Here is a 24,872-nt window from a genome sequence, read left to right as displayed (position 1 = left end):
ACTCCTTCTCTCTACCCTGTACTTCCCGTGCCCATCCAACCAGCCTCTGTCCCCCTCTACCTTCTCATCTCACCTCCAGATAGGAGCTGCCCACATAGTCTCATGTGTCTATTTGAGCTAAGAAGCACACTTCTCACTAGTATCATTTTACGTCTTACAGTCCAGTCTAATCTTTGTCTGAAGAGTTGGCTTCAAGAATGGTTTTACTTTTGGGCTAACAGAGAGTCCGGGGGCCATGACCTGTGGGGTCCCTCCAGTCTTAGTCAGACCATTAAGTCTGGTCTTTTTATGAGAATTGGAGGTCTGCATCCCACTTTTCTCCTTCTCCATCAGGGATTCTCTGTTGTGTTCCCAGGGCAGTCACTAGTGGTAGCTGGATACCATCTAGTTCTTCTTGTCTCAGGCTGATGAAGTCTCTGGTTTATATGGCCCTTTCTTTCTCTTGGGCTCATATCTTCCTTGTGTATTTGGTGTTCTTCATTTTCCTTTTTCCAGGTAGGCTGAGACCAATTGATGCATCTTAGATGGCTGCTTGCTAGCTTTTAAGACCCCAGATGCCACTTACTGAAGTGGGATGCAGAACATTTTCTTAATATACTTTGTTATGCCAATTGACCTAGAGAGACATACCAGTTAATTGGCCTAATGATGTGTTTAGTGCTCCTGTTCTACCTCCTGCTTCATTGCGTAGGGCCTGGGATCTCAAAAGCTTATAAATGGCCACCCAAGGCACAACAACTGGTCTCTATTCGCCTGGAGCAACAGATGAAGAAGGAGAGTCAGGAATAGGAGGAGGAAATAAAATGTGTGGCTAATTACCTTGATGAACAAGTATCTCCATTGCCATGGGACCAAAAGAACTGGATTGTGCCTAGCTACCATTACTGAACATTTTGATTGAAGATTTCATAGAAGAACCCTGATCCAAAGGGGGAAAATGCAGAACAGAATTTAAAATTCTCATGAAATCCAGACTTTTTGGAGCCATGGAGGCTGAATAAACCCCTGAAACTATTACCCTGAGATAATCTTTAAACCTTAAACCAAAAATATTCCCTGAAGTCTTCTTAAAACCAAACAACAGTTTAGCTTAACTAGTAAAGAATGTCTGTGTTGAGCACTGTGCTTTTTTAAAGATCTATCTATATGAGATGAAACTGACAGCAGTAACTAGAAAGATTAGATAGAAAACTTAGGAGGCAGTGAGTCTATATTAACAGAGGAGGAAGAATTAGGAAAAGGAGGGTAAGAATGGTTGCACAACTTGAAGAATGTAATCAATGTCACAGGATTGTGCACGTAGAAATTGTTGAATTTGGGTATGTTCTGCTGTGTACCTTCTCAATAGCAACAAAAATAAAATATATATATATATTTTTTTTTTTTTAAAAAAGAGTACTTACACTGCTAGAATCTGCTTCTCCTTCTTCCATTGGTTCATCAACCATTTTAAGACCATTTACCTGAAAAATATTGTTCAAAAATTGAAGTTTGGGAATACTAAAACAATAGCAATAACTAAGAAAAATATAACTATAGTCATTCCTCTTCACAATCTAACAAGATCAATACTTAAACATAGAAGGTACTTAGAAGAGGAGCACTGTTAATATGGTTTCCAGATTGCCCTTGAAAACCCTTGATTTTCAGAACTTTATGTTTCATTTCAGATTGTTTAGAGCTTTGCTATTATGGATGACGATATACTAAATTATACTAAATATATGACTTATGTACTTCCATTAAGATAGTCTCTCACCAAATATTTATGAGACAAAAAAAAATGGCCACAGAGAAAATCCATTGTGGGGATATATCCAAAGCAAATTAGGATGAGAACAGTTAGATTTGCATATAATTATAGCGTTGTAAATTATTCTTTCATTCAGCTTAATTAAATTTTATGAGATGTTATACAGAAGAAAAATAAACTATAAACAAGAGATAAAAGTGGTCATGAAAATAAAACTTTTAACATACAAAGCTCAGTAGGTAATAATACTTATTCTTTACTACTTCAGGAAATAGTATACAGGATTTAGATCAGAGGTGGGCAAACTATATTTTTATAATTGAAATTTTACTGGAACAAAGTCATAACATTTTGTTTACATATTATCTATGGCCTAAAATATTTACTACCTGGCCCTTTACAGAAAAAATCTGCCAAATCCTAATGAAGGTGTCTGAAAATTAAGCAAGAGCAACATGGTCTAGAAAAAAAATAAGTTTTACCACTGCACATCTGTAAGAGGTGCACAGAAAAGTTTTTTTTTTTTTTAAGGGCAAATTAAATAGAGCTTCTGGGTTTTTTTCTAGTAGGTGACAGCCAAGATGAAGTAAGTCGACTTACCCTATCTCTCCCCTGATTATAAACTAAAAACTCTGAAATAAAAAAGAAACTACCTGAAAACTGAACAATAGCAAGTAAATTAGGGAGGGAGATCAAAACTTGAGGAATAACTAGCACTTTGATGAATTTCCTGGGTTATCTCCTCGCTTTGACCCAAGGACAGCCTGAGTCATGGAACTCCACAGTGGGCAAGAAAAATAAAAATCCCAACAGAAACCCAACTTTTTGGTCAGTAGACCAGGAAAAGATGCACATAAGAGCCAGTGAGTATAGGGAGAACACCCAGTTTTGGGGTTATTTTTCACTTTTTTTTTCCTTTTTCTGACTCCCAGTCCTACTCCAAGGCAAGCCTATATCAAGAGAAAGCCTATGACTCTGGCCATAGGAACCAGGTAAAAAGACACCTGTGATATAAAAAGTGTGGGAGTCATCATCAACATATGTTTTTTCCCCCATCACTTCACCCCCAGCACAGTCTCGACAGCACAAAGCTGCATAATAGCAAGAAAGGTTAAGACTCAGAAAAACCTATATTTTTTGGCAAAGGAACCAGGAATAGGGGCCCCTGGGAACCGGAAACTGTGAAAGAAATCACAGCAAGGACAGAATGGGAGAAGGAGATCCCCCAATTCTGTATATAAACTGACACAGGCCCCAGTCTTGATGTCAAACTGCACATGTATAGAATAGAACTAAAGAAGCATAACAAAAGTTTTGACTGAACTACAGTATCAACCACTGTTTAAATCTCAGACTAACCACTGAGTGACGTATATGCAAGCGGCTGACTTAAAGAGCATAGCAGACATGAAAACTGAATTAACACTGGAAGCATTATCCAGAGAGGCTGAGATAGAACTTGGAGTCTGAATCTACCCAGGTACATTGATTGCAAAAGCAAAAAGAAAAAAAAGTAAAGGGGAAATTCTTCAGAGTATTTTAACAGGACCTAGAGTCTCACAACATAACATTCAAATGGCATACAATTGAAAATTACTCAACATACAAAAAAACAAGAAAAAACACCCAAATAGAAAAATGTGACCAATTTTCAAGAGAAAAGGAAAATCGAGATGACTGATGTTGAAATTATCTGACAAAGACTTTAAAGAAGTTATTATAACTGCTCCTTTGGATAAATACATCTGAATGGAATAATTAAAATTTCTCAGAAATATAAACTATAAAAGAAACCAAACATAAATAATTTTAGAACCAAAACATAATATATGATTTTTTAAAAAATACTCTATGGGCCCTATGAAAGAATGGAGATGACAGAGGAAATAATAAACTTGAAAATAGATCAACATAAATTATGCAATATGAAAATGAGAGAAAAAAAGTTTTAAAACAAATGAACAGAGCCTCAGGGACATATGGAACAATATCAAAAGGGCTAACATCCATGTCACTGGGATCTCACAAAAAGAATAACAGATTGGTCCAGAAAAAAATTGTTAAAGAATAGATGAAAATCTAGTGAAAGGCATAAATTTACAGATTCAAGAAGTTCAGTGCACCCCAAACACGATAAAATTAAAGAAAGCTACCCCAAGACACCTCTTAATTAAACTCTACTAAACTAAAGAAGATCAAAGACCACAGCCCTCAGTATGGATTACACCTCAACATAAAGAAAACAAAAATCCTCACAACTGGACCAATAAGTAACATCATGATAAAAGGAGAAAAGACTGAAGTTGTCAAGGATTTCATTTTACTTGGATCCACAATCAACAGCCATGAAGCGGCAGTCAAGAGATCAAACGACACATTGCATTGGGCAAATCGGCTGCAAAAGACCTCTTTAAAGTGTTGAAAAGCAAAGATGTCACCCTGAAGACTAAGGTGCGCCTGACCCAAGCCATGGTGTTTTCTATCACCTCATATCATGGGAAAGCTGGACGATGAATAAGGAAGACTAAAGAAGAATTGACGCCTTTGAATTGTGGTGTTGGTGAAGAGTACTGAATAATACCATGGACTGCCAGAAAAATGAACAAATCTATCTTCCAATGGTTGTGTTTGGCTGCTAACCAAAAGGTCAGCAGTTCGAATCCACCAGGGGCTCCTTGGAAACCCTATGGGGGCAGTTCTGCTCTGTCTTATGGGGTCGCTATGAGATGGAATCTACTCAATAGCAATGTTTTTTGTTTGGTTGTTTGTTGTCTTGGAAGAAGTACAGCCAGAATGCTCCCAAAAAGCTAGGATGGCGAGACTACGTCTCACACCCTTTGGACATGTTATCAGGAGGGATCAGTCCCTGGAGAAGGACATCATACTTGGTAAAGTAGAGAGTCAGTGAAAAAGAGAAAGACTCTCAATGAGATGGACTGACACAGTAGCTGCAACAATGGGCTCAAGCATAACAATGGTTGTGAGGATGCAGCAGGACTGGGCAGTGTTTCGTTCTGTTGGGCATAGGGTCGCTATGAGTTGGAATTGACTCTAGGGCACCTAACAACAGCATCTTTCTTCTAAAAACTTCAATGAGAACCAAATAAAGTCACCAATGATGTCTATTTTGCTAATGAACGCATCAGCCCTCATTGATATGTCTGCAGCATTTTCCAGTTGACCACTCTATCATTTGAATCTCTTGTCTTCTGTGATATTACACTCTCATTTTCTTTTACTTGGATTTCTCTGACTTGTTTTTTTCAGTCTCCTTGAAACACTGTAGATTCTCAGGAAATGAACTTGGTTTATCTTCTCATCTCACTGCACATTCTATCCCCAGGCATCTCATTCACTGACATGACTCACATTCACTCAAAGAATATTCTTCTGAGTTCCCAATCCATAAATCCAACTTCTTACTTGACATTTCCACTTAGTTATCTCTATGTCTCTCAAAAATAACCAATCTAAAAAGGAATTAGTTATTTTCCCCACACATATCTGCTCTTCCTCCAGAGTTTCAATAAATGATACCACCAACTACCATCTTTACCTCAACAGGACATAAAGAGTATGGGGACTGAAAAAAAAATAAAACTGTGACATATTCGTCATTATACAGAAAGAGAAGCATTCAATAAAACAGTCCACAAACATTATTAAGACAGAATCCTAACAATTGAAATTGTACTACAAAATGACTCTGAGAATTGTCCATAAAAAAACCACTACTTTCCTGTTTACTTCCTATTCATACCATATTATTACTAATTTAACATAAAGCTGTTGGCCTGAAAAACTAGAAATAAAAGGAATCTGAATGAGTCAAAAAGATCATCGTATCTGGTAAATTGTTTCAGCCACCAGAAATGGGCTTTAAAAACAGAATACCCTATTACTTTCATCTCACCTATTCTTAACAAGGTACCAAGTTTTTAACATACGACTATTCATTCCTATGGAAAACCACAATATTCACTGCTACTTACTAAAATTTAAATCATTTTCAGCCATGTGAAAACAAGAATACTTTGAGAATTCTCTAAGACAATAAACCTTTATTTTAAAAATAAAAATCTGTAATTTGAGAAGACAAGCAGACATATTGCTTCCCCCCAATTAAATGTCAAATGAGGAAGAAATAATTTTCTATGGAACATTCTAGAAAGTATATAAACAATTATAAAGGTAGTAATAATTTATTAAGACATTTCAAAACCAAAGTGAACAGACTCGCATATCAAAGCCTAATATAGGATTATTTTAAATTTTCTCAGAAAACAGGGAAATAAATCATTTAAGTATTTGAGCAGACAGAAATACTAAACTGAGTTGTTGCACTCTTCCGATCTCAGAAAATCACATGGGTCACTACAAATCTATAATTTTCCCACTACTATTAACAAAAGCATCTCATCAAAGAAAATTCAACTGAGAAAGAAAAAAACAAAACAAAACATGTTTTTCCCCTTCAGATTTTTAGTACTGGAGGTAGTGTGGGAAAGTGAACATACAAATACATATAGTTTTGTAAAGGGGCTTACTGTTATCTGGCCATGATAACTCTACTGACCATACATCTATTCTTCAGTATTACACAAAAGTGTAATGGTTTTGGGTAAAAGATATACTGGAGAGGGAAGTGGAGAGACAAGTAAGGGAGAACAAGGTAGAAGGTAAATGAGAAGAAATATGGGTAAATGATTAACAATACACATACTAGACATCAGTCTTCATGACAAATTTGGTAGTATTATAAACATAATCACAATCTCCATGATCCCTAAAACACATCCATAGAACAAAAGCATTATATTTATATAAAAATATAGCACCTAATATTTAAAAATACTTATTAAGTTCAAATTCTAAAGAAAATGTTGTCACCCTCAATAATCAGCTTCACATTTACATGTAAACACTGATGACATTCCTAAAGAAAAATTCTTCAATTATTTTTTACTTCATTTAAATAACTACAGTGAATAATTATCTGAACTTAGAGGTGGGTGCACATCTGTCCTGATGGTGCAGTGGTTAAAAGTTCAGCTGCTATACAAAAGGTTGGAAGTTCAGATCTACCAGCTGCTCCTTGGAGACCCTATGGAGCAGTTCTCCTCTGTCCTATGAGTCAGAATCAGCTCAACAGCAATGGGTTTGGTTTTTGGTTTTATATGTTGAATGAGGCCTATGACAAAATAAAACAAAGAAACCTCCAATTGATCAATGTAGGAAACAGATTCCAGGACGTCCCCTCATGATCCTAGCTTCTTGGTGTTCAAGCCTTTACATAATCATCTCCCTTTGTGTACAGGAGTACCTGTGACTTGCTATTGACCAACAGAATATGACAAACGTGATGGGAATTCACTTCCATAATTACATTACATAAGACTCTAGTGACTCTCCTTGCTGGCTTATTGAAGTAAATAGTAATGCTGAGTCCACAAAGCAAGGAACTGTGGGTATCTTCTAGGAGCTGCAAGAGGCCTCTGGTAGCTGAAGGCAGCCTCTAAGAGTTCAGGGAGGTCTCCAGCCAACGATCAGCAAGAAGCCAAGGACTCCAGTCTTACAACCAGAAGGAAATGAATTATATCAACATAAGGGAGCTTAGAAGTGGATTCTTCCCCAGTTGAGTCTCCAGATAAGAATATAAAACACACACACACACACAAACATTGCCATTGAGTCAATTCTAACTCATAGTGACCCTACAGGACAGATTAGAACTGTCTGCTGATAGGGTTACCAAGGCTGTAAATCTTTACAGAAGCAGACTGCCACATCTTTCTCCTGCATAGCAGCTGGTGGGTTTAAACTGCCAACCTTTCAGTCCGTAGTTGAGCACTTTAACCACTGTGCTACCAGGACTCCTTAGATAAGAATGTAGGTCTGCCAAAACCTTGATTACAGCTTTGTGGGACCCTAAGGAAAGAATCTAGCTAGGCCATGTCCAGACACCTGACTCAGAAAATGCAAAATGTTAAATGCATCTAATTTTAAGCTGCTAAGTTTGTGGTAGTATGTCATGCAATAATATATACCTAAGGAGAAATGGGAGCAAGATGGTGGTGTAAGCAGCTGAATGCTCCTATCCCCCCACAACAACAAAAAAGAAAAGAAATTGGTAGTGAAAATAACAGACTCAGAATTCTGGAAACCAAAGAGTTACAGCATCTAAGCGAACAATAAGGCAAGAGTAAGGCAACATTAAAACAATAGGAAAGCTTGTCCCCCTATGGTTTATGCTCTTCCCCCTCCCTGCCTCCACAGCAGTGGGGGCTGTGACAGACCAGAGCAGCCAGTTGGGAACTGTGAACCGCGCTCCCCTTTGGCCCAGGAGTGTGAAAAACAGACTTAGCTTTTGTGACTGACTGTTGATTTTTCATGACTGACTGGGGGCTGCCTCAACACTGAGGCACAAAAACCTCCCAGAACAGCCAGTCTCTAAACCCCCATGGGAAGAGGGACAAGAGGGGGGCAGGGCAATGTGTAATGCCTGCAGGCTGTAACCGTCCTAAATAACTGGAGATTAATTAGTGTGACTGAAGCAAACAATAGGCCTCTAAAACACGAAGAAAGGCTGGTGTGAGAGTTTCCTGAAAAGCTAGAATTTTAAAAGCAATGTGTAGTAATACAAAACGGCAGATAAGTTGTAAAGGTCCATGCCTCCACCAAAACACATATTAGCCAGGAAAGGGCAGTTGGAATTAAGTACTTTGAGATATGGAAATAGATCAGACACTTAGAACAACCAGAAAAGTGATTACTGAAGGGATAAGCTGCTGATCTTTCCCAGATAACCACATGTGCTAACCAGCTACCATATCCCATTCCTCAGTGGGGATGGTGGCCCGTGTTCCCAGGCCACCTGGCTAGTTCCAGGGCAGGCAGTGGAAACCCTGAACCCCAAGGTTTTGGGGTTGCAGTCTGCACAAAAGGGTTGGTTAGGTGGTGCCCTGAGAGACAGGTTCAGACAAATGCAGAGATTTTTGCCCTTTCACAACAGTGGTTTGTCCCTGCTGGTAGATTCAAAGGACCAGTGTACCTTCAGTGGAATCAGCCTTGAAACCGACTGCAGAGACAACAAAATTATCATGCACATTTTGCAAAAATTAGCTGGGAAAAAGCCCTAAAAGGTGACTGTTGCCTACCCCAAGTAACAAGATCAATTCCTAAGGACTGGGACAATCAGGTATTTTCTGTATTCTGATTTTTTTCTCCATGACGTACAAGAAAAATCTCCTTCTGAATACTAGGAGGGCATGGGTTCTGAATCAGAGTTCTTAATATCCACACATGTTTTGGAGGGCAGTCTTCTCAATAATAGTTAGAGGAGATTGCTGAGCAGACAGTTATAGTCTTCAAGGATTAGGAAAAAAACAAACAATTGTAATCCCTGGAGAAGGAGAAGATTCTGATTTCCAGAGTTACTACATTATAATATTCAAATGATCCAGTTTCAAAACAAAGAGGAATGGATGGACCAATCAAAATAACAATACAAAGAGACAGACAGTAGCCATATGGAAGTCAGCATAATGGGCAGATTAGAGGACTTTATAACAAAATATGAAATATCCTCAAAGAACTAAAAGAAAACACTAACTAAAGAGAATCACAAAGTAAAACGAGAACTTAAACAAATAGATAGAAACCATAAGAAAGAAACAAACAGAAATACTGGAGTGGATGAATACAGTAACTGGGGAAAAAACACACTGGAAGGACTCAACAACAGATTTGAGTTGGAGAAGAAGGAATTAGTGAGTTAGAGCATAAGGCAATCAAAACTACTTTGTCTCAATAGCGACAACAGAAAAGAACAAAGAAAAATAAGTGAAGAGAAATGGAATTGCTGGACACCATTAAGCGACCCATCATATATATCATGGGAATTCCAGAAGGAAAATAAAGAGGCAGAAAGAACACGTGAAGAAATAAGAGCAGAAAACTTTCCCTATTTAATGAAGGACATGAATAAACAAACCACAAAGATCAATGAACTCCAAATAGAATAAACCAAAAGAGGTCCAAACAGAGACACATTTTAATTATACTTCTGAAACCCAAAGATAAAGAATACTGAAAGTAGCCAGAGAGAAGTAAACTGTCATATAAACCAACCCAAAACCAGTGCCGTCGAATATAAAGGGACCCTATATAACATTAGTGGAAACCCTGGTGGTGTAATGGTTAAGTGCTATGGCTGCTAACCAAACGGTCCGCAGTTTGAATCTGCCAGGCGCTCCTTGGAAACTCTACAGGGCAGTTCTACTCTGTCCTGTAGGGTTGCTATGAGTCAGAATCGACTCAACAGCAATGGGTTGGTTTATATAACATTAAATGTCGATTTCTCCTCAGAAACTTTGTAGGCCAGAAAGAAATGAAATGGCATATTTAAAGTACTGAAAGACCTGTCAACCAAGAATTATCCGTCAAAGCTGTCCTTCAAAAGTGAGGGTGAAATTAAGACATTCCTAGATAAACAGAAGCTGAGGGAGTTCGTTATGACTAAACATGCCTTATAAGAAATGCTAAAAGAAGCTCTTCAGATGGAAAGGAAAGGACACTAGAAAGCTACTAAAAGTTGTACATGGAGGGGAAAAAAAAACTCCAGTAAAGGTAACATCAAAGGCAAAAAAAAAAGGATCAGTTTTATGGTATTTTTTGTTGGTAATTTTAGTTATGTTCTACAAGCATTATAATGGCAAATGCATAAAAAATAAGTTTATGTTAATGAGCACATGATATATAAAGATATAATCAGTGATAACAATAATAAACATGGGGGAAGGTTGAGACTGGAGGAGTCCCCAAGACTACTGTCCTGAGATACTCTTCAAACCTTGAACCGAAACTAATCCCTGAGGTAACCCTGTAACTAAATAAGAGACTGGCTCACAAAATAATGAATATCACCCATATAAGTACTGTGCTCCTTTAAAAAATCACCTATAGGAGATCAAATGGTTAACAACTACTTTAAAACAAAGATGAGAATGTAACAGGGCAGGGAAACTAGATTAACGGAAATGGAAAAATCAGAACAGAAATAATGAGAATGTTCACACGTTGTAAAGAATGTAACCAATGTCACTAAGCAATTTGTGTAGAAATTGTTGAATAAGAATCTAAACTGCTGTGGAAACCTTCACCAAAAACACAATATTATTTAAATAAATTAAAGTATGAGGTGAGGAGCAGTAGGAATAGAATTTTTGTACGTTACTGAAGTTAAGTTGGCATCAAGTTAAACTAGGTTGTAAATTCAACATGTTTAATGTAATCTTCATAATAATCACAAAGAAAATATTTCAAAAACATACACAGAAAAAACAAAAAGAAATAAAAAGGTTCAATACAAAAAAATCAACTAAACACAAATGATGGAAATAGTGAAGGAAATGAGGGATAAAGAAGGTATGAGACATGCAAAAAACAATTGGCAAAATGACAGAATTAAGTCCTTCCTTACCGGCAATTACCTCTACCGTAAATGTATTAAATACTCCAATTAAAAGGCAGAGAAAGTCAGAATGGATTTTTAAAAATGATCCATCCATACACTTCTAAAATAGACACATCTTAGGCCCATAGACACAAACAGATTGAAAGTGAAAGAATGGAAAAAAAATATTCCATGCAAATTGTAACCAAAAAAGAGATGAGGTGGCCGTATCCATATCAGACAAAATAGATTTTAAGTCAAAATCTGTTATTAGAAAAAAAGGACATGTATGCACATGTCTATCTGCATTGCACATGCAGACAAGCTGTGCCTCAGACTTCCAGCAGTCTGCTAGAAACGAGACACATACAACCACTGGCATCAAGTATTCTATGGATGCTATGTTCATCTGTGATAGAGCAGGACACAATAGACACATAGTGGCTGGCAAAGTGAAAGCCATTATTATTATTTTTACAGAGCAAGTGGTAAACAATAACAACAGATTCCCAAACTGGAAACGCTTACCCTTCCCCAAATTACCCATATCCATTCTTACGTTGTTAGGCAGGCGTGCCATGATTCAGGTCAGATGTCAGATGTCAGATGTTGTCTTCACATCGCTGCTTCCTCTGGCTAACACCATGCTACTCCGGGGGCCTGCACAGCTCCTGAGGCTTCTACTCTACCACTGGGCCTCAATGGCCTCTTCTACCAGTTACCGCCATGCTACCCAGGCCTGCAGGGCGCTCCTGCTGCCACACTACCTGGACCCATACTGCCTGGGGCGAGGGGGGGGGAAGGGCAAGATGTGCAGCCCCTGCACACCGGCACACTCAGGGCTTTCTTGCCCTCCACAACCAAGTGTTAACAGCTCTTTTGGCTCTTATGGGAAGTCTCCTGCCCAGAGGCATCCACCTCCACCATTCTATAGGGAGACCCCTGCACAGATCTTCCAAGGCAACCCCTGCACCAGGCACACTTAGGCTTCTGCCCTGCACAGCCAAGTGTTACAGTCCTTTTAGCTCTGCTGGCAAGCCTCCCACCTGAAGACATTCAGCTTTTGCTCCGTGGGCCAGTAAGCCCAACGCCGCTGTCACCTGCTGTCTTACGCTGCCTTCAGAGTTGCCACTCTTTCTTCTGGGTCTAAGAGATTCTCAGCGCAGGGACCCCAGGTTCTCGGTCCAAAGGACGCACTCTGCTCCAGGCTCTTCTTGATGGTAGTTAAATTGCCCCACGTGCCTGTGAGATTGGCACCTAGATAAGCAAGCTGCTTGTTAACTTCAAGGCATGGCCCTCCCACCAGGACCACGAACTGACCAGTTCCCTGACTAGACTGCAGGTCACTCAATTTGCACGGTAAACTGACCAACTTCTTGCAAGATTGTAGCCCAGCTAATCGCATCTGGAGAGTTAGAAAACCATGGTTAGAAACGCCATATAAGAGTGATTCACTGCACCACAGGACATCATATAATGAAAAAGGATCAATTCATTAAGAAGATATAACAATCATAAATATATATGCACCTAACATCATAGCCCCAAAATATATGAAGACAATACTGACAGAACTGAAGGGAGTAATAGACAGATCTACATTAACAGTCAAAGATTTCAATACACCACTTTTAATAAGGGACACATCATCTAGACAGAAGACTAGTAAGGAAGCAGAGGACTTGCACACTAAAAAGCAATTAGACTTAACAGACATATATAACACTCCACCCAACAACAGAACAATACAGATTCCTCTCTAGTGCACATGAATAGTTCTCCAGGATACACCATATGCTAAGTCACAAAACAAATCTCAATTAATTTTAAGAGTGCAATCAAAGTATCTTCTCCAAACTGAAGGAAAGTAAACTAGAAATTAGTAACAGAAGGAAAACTGGAAAATATAAATATGTGGAAATTAAACAACACATTATTAAACAACCAATGAGTAAAAGATAAAATCAAGAGAGAAATTCAAAAATTCTTGGAGATGAATAAAACTGAAAGTACAACATACCAAAACATACGAGACACAGCAAAGGCAGCACTCAGAAATTTACAGCAGTAAGCGCCTACACTAAAAAATAAGAAAGACCTCAACATAAGAGACTGACTCTACAACTTGAGGAACTAGAAAAAGAAGACCAAACTAAGCCCAAATGTACCAGAAGTAAAGACACAACAAAGACCAGAGCATAAATAAGTGAAATAGAGAATAGAAAAAAAGAGAGAAATCAGAAGCTGGTACTCTGAAAAGATAAAATTTACAAAATTTTAGCTAGTCTGACACAGAAAAAAAGTGTGAAGATGAAAATAAATAAGACAAGAAATGAAAAGTGGAGACATTACAAATGACCTGACGAAATGAAAAGCATTACAAGAGAATATTATGAACAAATGTAGGCCAACAAACTAGACAACACAGATGAAATGGACAAATTCCTAGAAAAACATAGTCTAACAAAACAAAAACATTGACTAACAAAGAAATAGTAAATCTCAAAAGATTCATAACAAATGAAGGGAATGAACAATTAATCAAAAACCTACCAGCAAAAAAAAAAAAAAAAAAAGAGTTCAGGTTTGCATGGCTTCACCAGGGAATTGTACCAAACATTTAAAGAAAAATTGACACCTATCTTGATCAAACTCTTCCAAAAATACAAGAGAGAGTGCTCCCTAACTCCTTCTATAAACCCAGCATTATCCTGTTACCAGAGCCAGACACAAGCAAACAAACAAACAAAAAACTCCCCCCAAAATTTAACAGTATATTAAAAGGATTATACACTATGACTGAGTGGGATTTATTCTAAGAAGGCAAAGGTGGTTCAACTTAGAAAATCAATTAGTGTAATACCCTACATTCATAGATGAAAGAAAAACAACCACACGATAATCTCAATCAATGTAGGAAAGGCATTTAACAAAATTCAACATGCTTTTATGATAAAAACACACTTCACAAGCTAGGAATAGAAGGGAAATTCCTCAATATGATAAAGGGCATATATACAAAAAACCCCACAGGTAACAGCATACTCAATGGAGAAAGACTGAGAACTGTGCCCTTGTTATTGAATTGCTGTTAGGTGCCCTTGAGTCGGTTCAAACTCGTAGCGATCCTATGTACAACAGAACAAAACACTGCCCTGCCCTGTGTCATCCTCACAATTGTTGCTATGCTTGAGCCCACTGTTGCACTCACTGTGTCAATCCATCTCATTGAGGGCGTTCCTCTTTTTCAGTGACTCTCTACTTTACCAAGCATGATGTCCTTCCCCAGGGACTGATTCCTTCTGATAATGTCAAAATTATGTGAGATGAAGTCTTGCTATCCTTATTTCCAAGGAGCACTCTGGCTATACTTCTTCCAAGACAAACTTTTTCGTTCTTTTGGCAGCCTGCAGTATATTCAATATTCTTCACGAACACCACAATTCAAAGATGTCATTCTTCAGTCTTCCTTATTAACTGTCCAGCTTTTCCATGCATATGAGGCAACTGAAAACACCATGGCTAGGGTCAGGTGCACCTTAGTCCTCGACACTTTAAAGAGATCTCTTGGAGCCAATTTGCCCAATGCAATGGGTCTTCTGATTTCTTGACTGCTGCTTCCGTGGGTATTGATTGTGGATCCAAGTAAAATGAAATCCCCGCAATCTTTTCTCCATTTCTCATGATGTTGCTTACTGGTGCAGTTGTGAGGATTTTTGTTTTCTTGATGTTGAGGTGTAATCCATGTTGAAGGCTGTGGTCTTTGATCTTCATCAGCAAGTGCTTCAAGTCCTCTTAACTTTCAGCAAGCAAGGTTGTGTCACCTACAGAATGCAGGTTGTTAATGAGTCTTCCTCCAATACTGATGTCCTGTTCTTCATATAGTCCAGTTTCTTGGATTATTTGCTCAACCAACAGACTGAATAGGTATGGTGAAAGGATACAACCTTGACGCACACCTTTCCTGACTTTAAACCACGCAGTATCCCCTTGTTCTGTTTGAACCACTGCCTCTTGATCCATGTACAGATTCCTCATAAGCATAACTTAGTTTCCAGAATTCCCATTCTCTGCAATGTTATCCATAATTTGTTATGATCCACACAGTTGAATGCCTTAGCATAGTCAATAAAACACAGGTAAACATCTTTCTGGTATTCTCTGCTTTCTGCCAGGATCCATCTGACATCAGCAATGATATCCCTGGTTCCATGTTGTCTTCCAAATCCAGCTTGAATTTATGGCAGCTCCCTGTCAATAAACTGCTGCAGCCACTTTTGAATAATCTTTAGCAAAATTTTGCTTGCAGGTGATATTAATGATATTGTTTGATAATTTCCGCATTCAGTTGGATCACCTTTCTTGGCAACAGGCATAAATATGGATCTCTTTCAGTCAGTTGGCCAGGTAGCTGTCTTTCAAATTTTGTGGCATAGGCAAGTGAGCACTTCCAGCCCTGCATCCACTTGTTAAAACATCTCAATTGGTATTCCTTAAATTCCTGGAGCTTTGTTTTTCACCAGTGCCTTCGGTGCAGCTTGGACTTCTTCCTTCAGTACCATTGGTTCTTGATCATATGTTATCTCCTGAAATGGCTGAACATCGACCAATTCTTTTTGATATAGTGACTCTGTATATTCCTTCCACCTTCTTTTGATGCTTCCTGCGTCATTTAATATTTTCCCCATAGAATCCTTCAGTATTGGAACTTGAGGCTTGAATTTTTTCTTCAGTTCTTTCAGCTTAAGAAATGCTAAGCATGTTCTTCCCTTTTGATTTTCTATATCCGGGTCTTTATGCACGTCATCATAATGCTTTACTTAGTCTTCTCAAGCTGCCCTTTGAAATCTACTGTTCAGCTTTTACATCATCATTTTTTCGTTTTGCTACTCGACGTTCAAGAGCAAGTTTCAGAGTCTCTTACAATATCCATTTAGGTCTTTTCTCTCTCTTCTGTCGAATTTTAATGACCTCTTGCTTTCTTCATGTATGATGTCTTTGATGTCGTTCCAAAACTCATACGGTCTTCGGTCCTTAGTGTTCAATGCGTCAAATCTACCCTTGAGATGATCTCTAAATTCAGATGGGAGATACTCAAGTCATACTTCGGCTCTCGTGGACTTGTTCCAATTTTCTTCATTTTCAACTTGAACTTGCATATGAGTAATTGATGGTCTGATCCACAGTCAGCCCCTGGTCTTGTTCTGACTAATAATATCGAGTTTTTCCACCATCTCTATCCACATATGTAGTCGATTTGATTCCTGTGTATTCCATCTGGCAAGGCCCATGTGTATAGTCACCATTTATGTTGGTGAGAAAAGGTATCTGTAATGAGGAAGTCACTGGTCTTGCAAAATTCAGTCATGCGATCTTTGGCATCATTTCTATCACCAAAGCCGTATTTTCCAACTACCAATCCTTCTTCTTTGTTTCCAACTTTCACATTCCAATCACCAGTAATTATCAGTGCATCCTGATTGCATGTTCAATGTCAGACTGCAGAAGTTAGTAAAAATCTTCAATTTCTTCCTCTTTGGCCTTAGTGGTTGGTGCATAACTTTGAATAATAGTCGTATTAACTGGTCTTCTTTGTAGGCATATGGATATTATTCTGGAAACCCTGGTGGCATAGTGGTTAAGCGTTACGGCTGCTAACCAAGAGGTCGGCAGTTCAAGTCTTCCTGGTGCTCTCTGAAAACTCTATGGGGCAGTTCTACTCTGTCCTATAGGGTCGCTATGAATCAGAATCGACTTGACAGCAGTGGGCTTGGTTTTTTTGGTTTGGATATTATCCTATCACTGACGGTGTTATACTTCAGGATAGATCTTGAAATGTTCTTTTTTGATGATGAATACAATGCCATTCCTCTTCAAGCTGTCATTCTCAGCACAGTAGACATGATTGTCCAATTCAAAGTGACCAATACCAGTCCATTTCAGCTCACTAATGCCTAGAATATTAATCATTATGCATTCCATTTTATTTTTCAGGATTTCTAGTTTTCCTAGATTCGTACTGGGTACATTCCAGCTTCTGATTATTAATGGATGTTTACAGCTGTTTCTTTTCATTTTGAGTCATGCCACATCAGCAAATCAATGTCCCAAAAGCTTGACTCAATCCATGTCATAAAGGTCAACTCTACTTTGAGGAGGCAGCTCTTCCCCAGTTGTCTTTTGAGTGCCTTCCAACCTGAGGGGCTCATCTTCTGGCACTATATCAGACAATGTTCCACTGCTATTCATAAGGGTTTCACCGGCTAATACTCTTCAGAAGTAGACTGCCAGGTTCTTCTTCCTAGTCTGTCTTAGTCTGGAAGCTCATCTGAAATCTGTCTGCCCTTGGTGACCCTACTGGTATTTGAATACCGGTGGCACAGCTTCCAGCATCACAGCAACACACAAGCCCCCACAGTATGACAAACTAACAGATGCATGGGGGGCTGTGCCTTAAGATCAGAAATAGGACAAAAATTCCCACTCTAACCACTGGTTTTAACCACTGCTATTGAATATTGTACTCGAAGCCCCAGCCAGAGCTGTAAGGCAAGAAAAAGAAATAAAAGATAGCCAAATTGGGAAGGAAAAAGTAAAACGATCCCTATTTGCAGATGACATGATCCTATAAATAGCAACTTTCAAAGAATCTATAAGAAAGCTTGGAGAGCTAATAAATGAATTCAGCAAACCTGTTGGGCAAAAGATCAGCAAACAAAAATCACTTGGGTTTCTATACACCAGCCACAAAAAATTTGAAAAAGAAAACAATTTCATTTACATACAGTACACTCTAAAAAATAAAATACCTAGGAATAAATTTGACCAGGGACGTGAAAAATGTATACGGTGAAAACTATAAAATGTTGCTTAAAAATTTAAAAGAAGACCAAAATAAATAGGAAGACATTCAGTATTTTTGGATGGAAAGACTCAATATTGTTAAGATGTCAATACTACCCACACGATCTACAGATTCAATGCAATCTCAATCAAAATTAAAACAGTTTTCACAAAATAATAAATGTTGGAGAGGCTGTGGAGAGATTGGAAAACTTATACACTGCTGGTGGGAATGTCAAATGGTACAACCACTTTGGAAATAGATTTGGCACCTCCTTAAAAAGCTAGAAATAGAACTACCATAAAAAAAAAATCCAGCAATCCCTCTCCTCGGAATATATCCTAGAGAAATAAGACTCTTTACACAAACAGATATATGCACACCCATGTTTACTGCATCACTGTTTACAACAGCAAAAAGATGGAAGCAACCAAGGTGCCCATCAACAGATGAATGGATAAATTATGGTATATTCACACAATGGAATACTATGCATCGATAAAGAACAGTGAGGAATCTGTGAAACATTTCATAACATAGAGGAACCTGGAAGGCATTATGCTGAATGAAATCAGTCAGTTGCAAAAAGACAAATGTTGTATAAGACCAGTATTATAAGAACTTGAGAGAGAGTTTAAACTGAGAAGAAAACACTCTTTTGTGGTTATGAGAGGGAGGAGGGAGGGTACGAGGGGGTATTCACTAATTAGACAGTAGATAAGAACTACTTTAGGTGAAGGGAAAGACAACACACAATACAGGGGAGGTCAGCACAACGGGACTAACACAGCAAAGAAGTTTCCTGAATAAACTGAATGCTTCGAAGGCCAGTGTAGCAGGGGCAGGGGTTTGGGGACAATGGTTTCAGGGGACATCTAAGTCAACTGGCATAATAAAATCATTCTGCATCCCACTATGAAGAGTGGTATCTGGGGTCTTAAACACTAGCATGCAGCAATCTAAGATGCATCAATGAGTCTCAACGCACCTGGATCAAAGGAGAATGAAGAACACCAAGGACACAAGGCGATTACAAGCCCAAGAGACAGAAAGGGCCACATGAACCAGAGACTACATCATCCTGAGACCAGAAGAACTAGGTGATGCCCGGCCACAACTGATGACTGCCCTGACAGGGAACACAACAGAGAATCCCTGAGGGAGCAGAAGAGCAGTGGGATGCAGACCCCAAATTCTCATTAAAAGACCAGAGTTAATGGTCTGACTGAGACTAGAAGGACCCCAGTGATCATGGCCCCCAGACCCTCTGTTGACCCAGGACAGGAACCATTCCCGAAGCCAACTCTTCAGACACGGATTGGAATGGATAATGGGCTGGAGAGGGATGCTGGTAAGGAGTGAGCTTCTTGGATCAGGTGGACACTTGAGACTATGCTGGTATCTCCTGCCTGGAGAGATGAGAGGGTAGAGGGGGTTAGAAGCTGGTGAAATGGATATGAAAAAAGAGAGTGGAGGGAGGGAGTGGGCTGTCTCATTAGGGGGAGAGTAATTGGGAATATGTAGCAAGGTGTATGTAAGTTTTTGTGAGAGACTGACTTGATTTGTAAACTTTCACTTAAAGCACAATAAAAATTATAAAAAATTAAAACAGTTTTCTTTACAAAAATGGAAATGCTAGTCCTCAAATTTATATTAAACTGCAAGGGGCCCAAAATATCTAAAGAACAAAGGAAGTAGTACCCATATTTTCCAATTTTAAAACATATTATAAAGCTACAGTAATCAAAACAGTCTGTCAGTAGTATGATAATAGACACACAGACCAACGGATAGGACTTCAGAGTCCAGAAATGAACCCATACATCTATGGTCAATTGATTTTTTTACAACCATGCTAAGTCCATGCAGTGGGGAAAGAACTGTCTCTTTAATAAATGGTGCTGGGGAATTCTGGGAAGATGGCAGTGTAAACAGACCATCATTCCAACCCTCCCAAACAAATGCAACACGGAAGTGGTGCTCAGCTTTGAGGGACTCTGAATCCGGGAACAGAAGAAAGCAGCGGGGAACTGCAGACAGGGAAGAATCAATGAATCAACAACTCACATACGGTAGGAAAATCACTTCTCTCACCATCCTTGCCCCTCCCCAGCCATGCAGACTGCCGGCTGCTGTGAACTGGGGTAGTGGTCCCAGCAAAACATCCTCCTTCCCTAACCACCACAGCCCCTGCCTGTACAAAGAGACAGACTCCAAGCTTCTTCCCTAAAATTAACACGGCAGACCTCTCCAGAGTTTCGTTTGGAGTGTGCCAGGACCTCCCCTACCCGGACAGTCAGTTACAAGCCCACCGTGAATTGCTACAGAAGGCCCATAAAGTGGAGTCTGTTCTACAACCAACACTCTACCTGCCTCCCTGTGCACCCCATAGCTCAGGTCTCTGAAACCAACAGTACAGACCTCCCAGGGGAGTCAGTTCAAGTCTGTCTGTTCCCCCTTTCAGTCAGTTCTGAGGACTGCTGACTGAGTCTGCTGTGTGCTAGGAAGCAGGCATCTTTCATGGAGGCTATAATTTTTTTTTTTTTATAACCACAGCCAACATAATACAAGGAGGGCTCTGACAGCAACAAGGCAAATCTCCCCAGGGGTACATTTGGAGTGTGCTAGTAACTCCCCCACCCAGACACTGTCAGCTGCAAGCCTATTGTGAATTGCTACAGAAGCCTACTGTGAATTGCTAGAGAAGGCCCTCTCAGTTAAGACATCCCATGGAAAATACACTACTGGCCTCTCTGTGCACCCCATAGCTCCGGATTCTGAAACCAATAAGACAGACCCCCCTCAGAGTCAGTTCAGGTCATCTTCTCCCCCTTTCAGTCAGTGCTGAGGACTGCTGACTTAGGCTGTTGTGTGCTAAGAAGCAGGTATCTTTAAGTGGAGGCTACACCCACAGCCAACATACTACAGGAAGGGCTCTGATAGTAACAAGGCAGCAAAAGTACTTCCCAGGAAGTCCATTTGGAGCATGACAGCCTTTCACGCACCCAGAAACTGTCACTTGCAAGCCTTCTGTGAACTGCTACAGAAGGCTCCTGCAGTGGAGTCTGCTCCCATAGGCAACACTGTACCTGCCTCCCTGAGCACCCCGTAGCTCTGGCCTCTGAAATCAACAGCACAAAGCTCTCTGAGAGTCAACTACAGTTAGTCTACCCCCACATCTGATTGTCACTGAGGACTGTTGACTGAGGTTGAAGCTACACCCACAGCCAGCAATCTACCTGGGGGACCCCGATATTAACAATGCAGACCTTCATGGGAATATGACCAGAGCGGGACACCCCCACTCCCACCTGGTAATTGTTGGCTGTCAGGCTGTTACAAACTGTTACAAAAGGCCCCTCCAGGGGCGTCTACTCCCATAGCACTATACCTGCCGCCCTGTGCACCCCATAACTTGAGCCTCTGAAACCAATAGGACAGACCACTCTGGAGATCAGTGTGGGCCTGTATGCTCCCCCTTACAGTCAGCGCTGTGGACTGATGATCGAGGCTGCTGTGTGCTAGGTAATAGGCATCTTGAGTGGAGTCTATACCACATCCAACAAACTACAAGGTGGGCTCTGATAGCTACAAGGCAAATCTCCCTGAGGGTCCATTCGTCATAACTACCCCTCCCCCAACCAGTAACTGTCAGCTGCTGGACTGATACAAACTCCTACACAAGGATCCCTACAGTGGAGTCAGGAGATGGGTCTCCTAAATGGAGTCTGCTCCCCACCACAGGGCCACTGGGGCTATGAAACCAATAAGAGAGATCTCTTGGTGGTTCTTCTGGGGAGTGCCAAACCCTCCTCCTGAAATGAGGCAAGTCTGCCTGTGATTCGCCTGAATATAATATAAGATATAAGCAGCCCCCACAGAGCAGGGAAGAAAGCCTCAGACAAAACCAAAGGGCAGCACCCAGTCCTGAAGGGGGCTTGCTGGGTGTGGGTTTTCCAACTAAAAACGTGATTGCAGAAACAGAGACGGGATGGGAATAAAAAACAGAAAGAGGGAACAGTGCCCCCTGGTGGGCAGACTGGTTAGTACACAATACATCACCTGAATGGCAGTGCCCACTTGTGGACAGACTGACCACAGCGTGTGCTCGGGTGTGCTTGGGAGAGACTAAAAGTTGAAAACCAAGATCTGGAGCATTCAAATCCTATATTAAACCAGGAAGGGAGAAGGAGCTATCATAGAGAGGGAGAGGAAATGGTAAGCAAAGGCTGAAGGCTCTGCTCGCCTCAGAGTTTCTTGCAGAAAGTAATAAGGGCAAAAGCAAATACTAGTGAAAACTGAAAAAGTTAACACGCTCAGAAATTTCAATGACCCCCTAAAAAAATCACAAGACACATAAAGAACAGGAAACAATGCCACATCCAAATGAAAATGACAAAAGGAATGAAAGTACATCTAGGGATGACCAAACAATGAAAAAAAAATGGAAGAATATAATACAACAACATTAAACATAATTAAAGAACTAAAGGGAAACACAGACAAAAAGCTAAAAGAAATAAAGTTAACAATGTAAGAACAAAATGAGGATCTAAAAAAAGAGGTATTGCAACTGAAAGGGATAATAACCAAAATGAGAAACACAACAGAAGGACTTACGAACAGATTTAATCAAGCAGAAGAAAGAATAGGATAAGACAGTTAAAATTACAGATGCTAAAGAGCCACAAGAACGGAGGCTCAAGGAGGCTACACACAGTTTAATGGAATTATGAGACAACAACAAAAGTCTAACGTACATATATGAGAATTCCAGAAAAAGGTGAGGGAAAGGGACAGAAAGAATGTTTGAAGAAATAATCACAGAAAATTTCCCCTATCTAATGAAGAACATGAATCTACAAATCCAAGAAGCTAAAAGAACCCCAAGATGGATAAACCCAAAGAAATCTACACCACGACACATCATAATTATGCTCTCAAAAATTAAAGATAAACAGATTCCTAAAATTAGTGAGAGAGAAGAAACAGTCACATAAAAATGATCCCCAATACAATTGTGTCAATTTTTCCTCAGAAACACTGGAGGTGAGAAGGCAATGCAATGATATATTTAACGTACTAAAAGAAAAAACTGTCAACCAAGAATACTACGCTCAGTGAAACTATCCTTCAAGAATGAGGGTGAAATTAAAGCATTCCCAAACAGAAGCTGAGAGAGTTAATATCAAGCAGACCTGCCCTAAAAAAAAAAAAAAATACTAATGGGAGTTCTGTAGATGGAAGGGAAAAGACACTAGAAAGAAATTCAAAATGAAAGCTCTGTAATAAAGGGAAATGTATAGACAAATATAAGGGCTAGTAATAGGTATTCATGCTTGGTAATTCTAAATGTTTTGTCCTTCATGTTGTTTAATAATGGCAAGGATAAAATTATGTTACAGGGCACATGAAATATAAAGACATAAGTGTTAATAACAAGAAAAACGGTAAGATGAATGGTACGAATATAGAATTTCTTGTATGTTATTACAGTTGGTACCGACTTACCCTAGAATATTATAAATACAAGTTGTTAAATGCAATATTCATGGTAACAACTAAGAAAATATCTAAACAACATACATGAAAGGAAATGAGAGGAAACCAAAATGCTCACTACAATAAACCAACAAAACACAAAACTAAGCAGCAGTAAAGGATGAAGACAAAGCTGAAGACACCCAAAAAGACAACAAAATGGCAGAAGTCACTTCTTATCAGTAATTACAGTGAATGTAAATGGACTAAATACTCCAATCAAAAGGCAGAGAGTGGCAGAAAGGAAAAAAAAATTATCCGACTGAATACTGTTACATGGGACACACCTTAGATCCAGGACACAAACAGGTTGAAAGTAAGTACAAGGATGCAAAACTATTCCATACAAATAATAACCAAAAGAGAGCTGGACTGGCAATCTTAATATCAAAGTATACTTTAAGACAAAATCCATTAGAAGAGAGAAAGATGAACATTACACAGTCATAAAAAGGTTACTTAATCAAGAAGACTTAACAATCATAAATATATATGCACCCAACATTGGGACATTTAGATGTATACAGCAAATACTGATAGAACTGAAGGGAGAAATAGATAGTACCACATTAATAGTTGGGGATTTCAATACCGGACAGGACATGCCGAAAGATCAACAAGGAAACAGAGGGCCTGAATGACACTATAAACCAACTAAACTTAACAGACATATATAGAACCCAAACCCCGCTCCTGTCACGTCAATTCCAACTCATAGTGACCACATAGGGTTTTCAAGGCTGTAAATCCCTACAGAAGCAGACTGTCACATCTTTCTCCTGTGGAGCCGCTGGTAGTTCGAACTGCTGACCTTTCAGTTAGCAGTCCATCACTTTAACCACTGCGCCACAAGGCCTCCTTATATATAGAATAGTCCACCCAAAAACAGCACAATATACATTCTGTAGTATAGACCACATATTAGGGCACAAAGCAAGTACCGATAAATTTTAAATGACTGAAATCATACAAAGTATTTTCCCTGATCACAACAGAGTGAAGCTAGAAATCAATAATGGAAAAAGACCTGGACAATACACAAACATAAGGAAATTAAACAACACACGATTAACCTACCAATCAGTCAAGGAAGAAATCAAAACAGAGTCATGAATTTCTTAGTGTCAAGTGAAAATGAAAGCACAACATAGCAAAACTTACAGTACAGTACTCAGAGGAAACATTACAGTAATGAATGCCTACATAAAAAATAAGACCTCGACAACTACAGGAACTAGAAAGAGAACAGTAAACTAAGCCTAAACATATCATAAGAAAGG

At 39.3% G+C, this 24,872-nt stretch overlaps 1 protein-coding gene across 2 annotated transcripts in view; it reads right to left on the bottom strand.

The window, feature by feature from the left end:
* Positions 1-24,872, bottom strand: part of RPS6KA6 (ribosomal protein S6 kinase A6) — a 161,393-nt gene that overhangs the window by 110,208 nt on the left and 26,313 nt on the right. Inside the window, exons 1-2 of one of the 2 annotated variants that reach the window (XM_049872378.1) lie at positions 11,767-12,119; positions 1,404-1,463 (exon numbers count right to left, since the gene is read on the bottom strand). In XM_049872378.1, coding sequence (XP_049728335.1) covers positions 1,404-1,463; positions 11,767-11,787 — 81 coding nt within the window. In that variant the 5' untranslated portion in view covers positions 11,788-12,119. Of the gene's footprint in view, positions 1-1,403; positions 1,464-11,766; positions 12,120-24,872 lie in introns of those variants that run through there. The other variant, XM_049872377.1, reaches the window with a different exon arrangement.

The sequence above is a fragment of the Elephas maximus genome, chromosome X (assembly GCF_024166365.1).
Source record: "Elephas maximus indicus isolate mEleMax1 chromosome X, mEleMax1 primary haplotype, whole genome shotgun sequence".
NCBI lineage: Eukaryota > Metazoa > Chordata > Mammalia > Proboscidea > Elephantidae > Elephas > Elephas maximus.
This window is presented reverse-complemented; position numbering and strand designations above follow the sequence as displayed.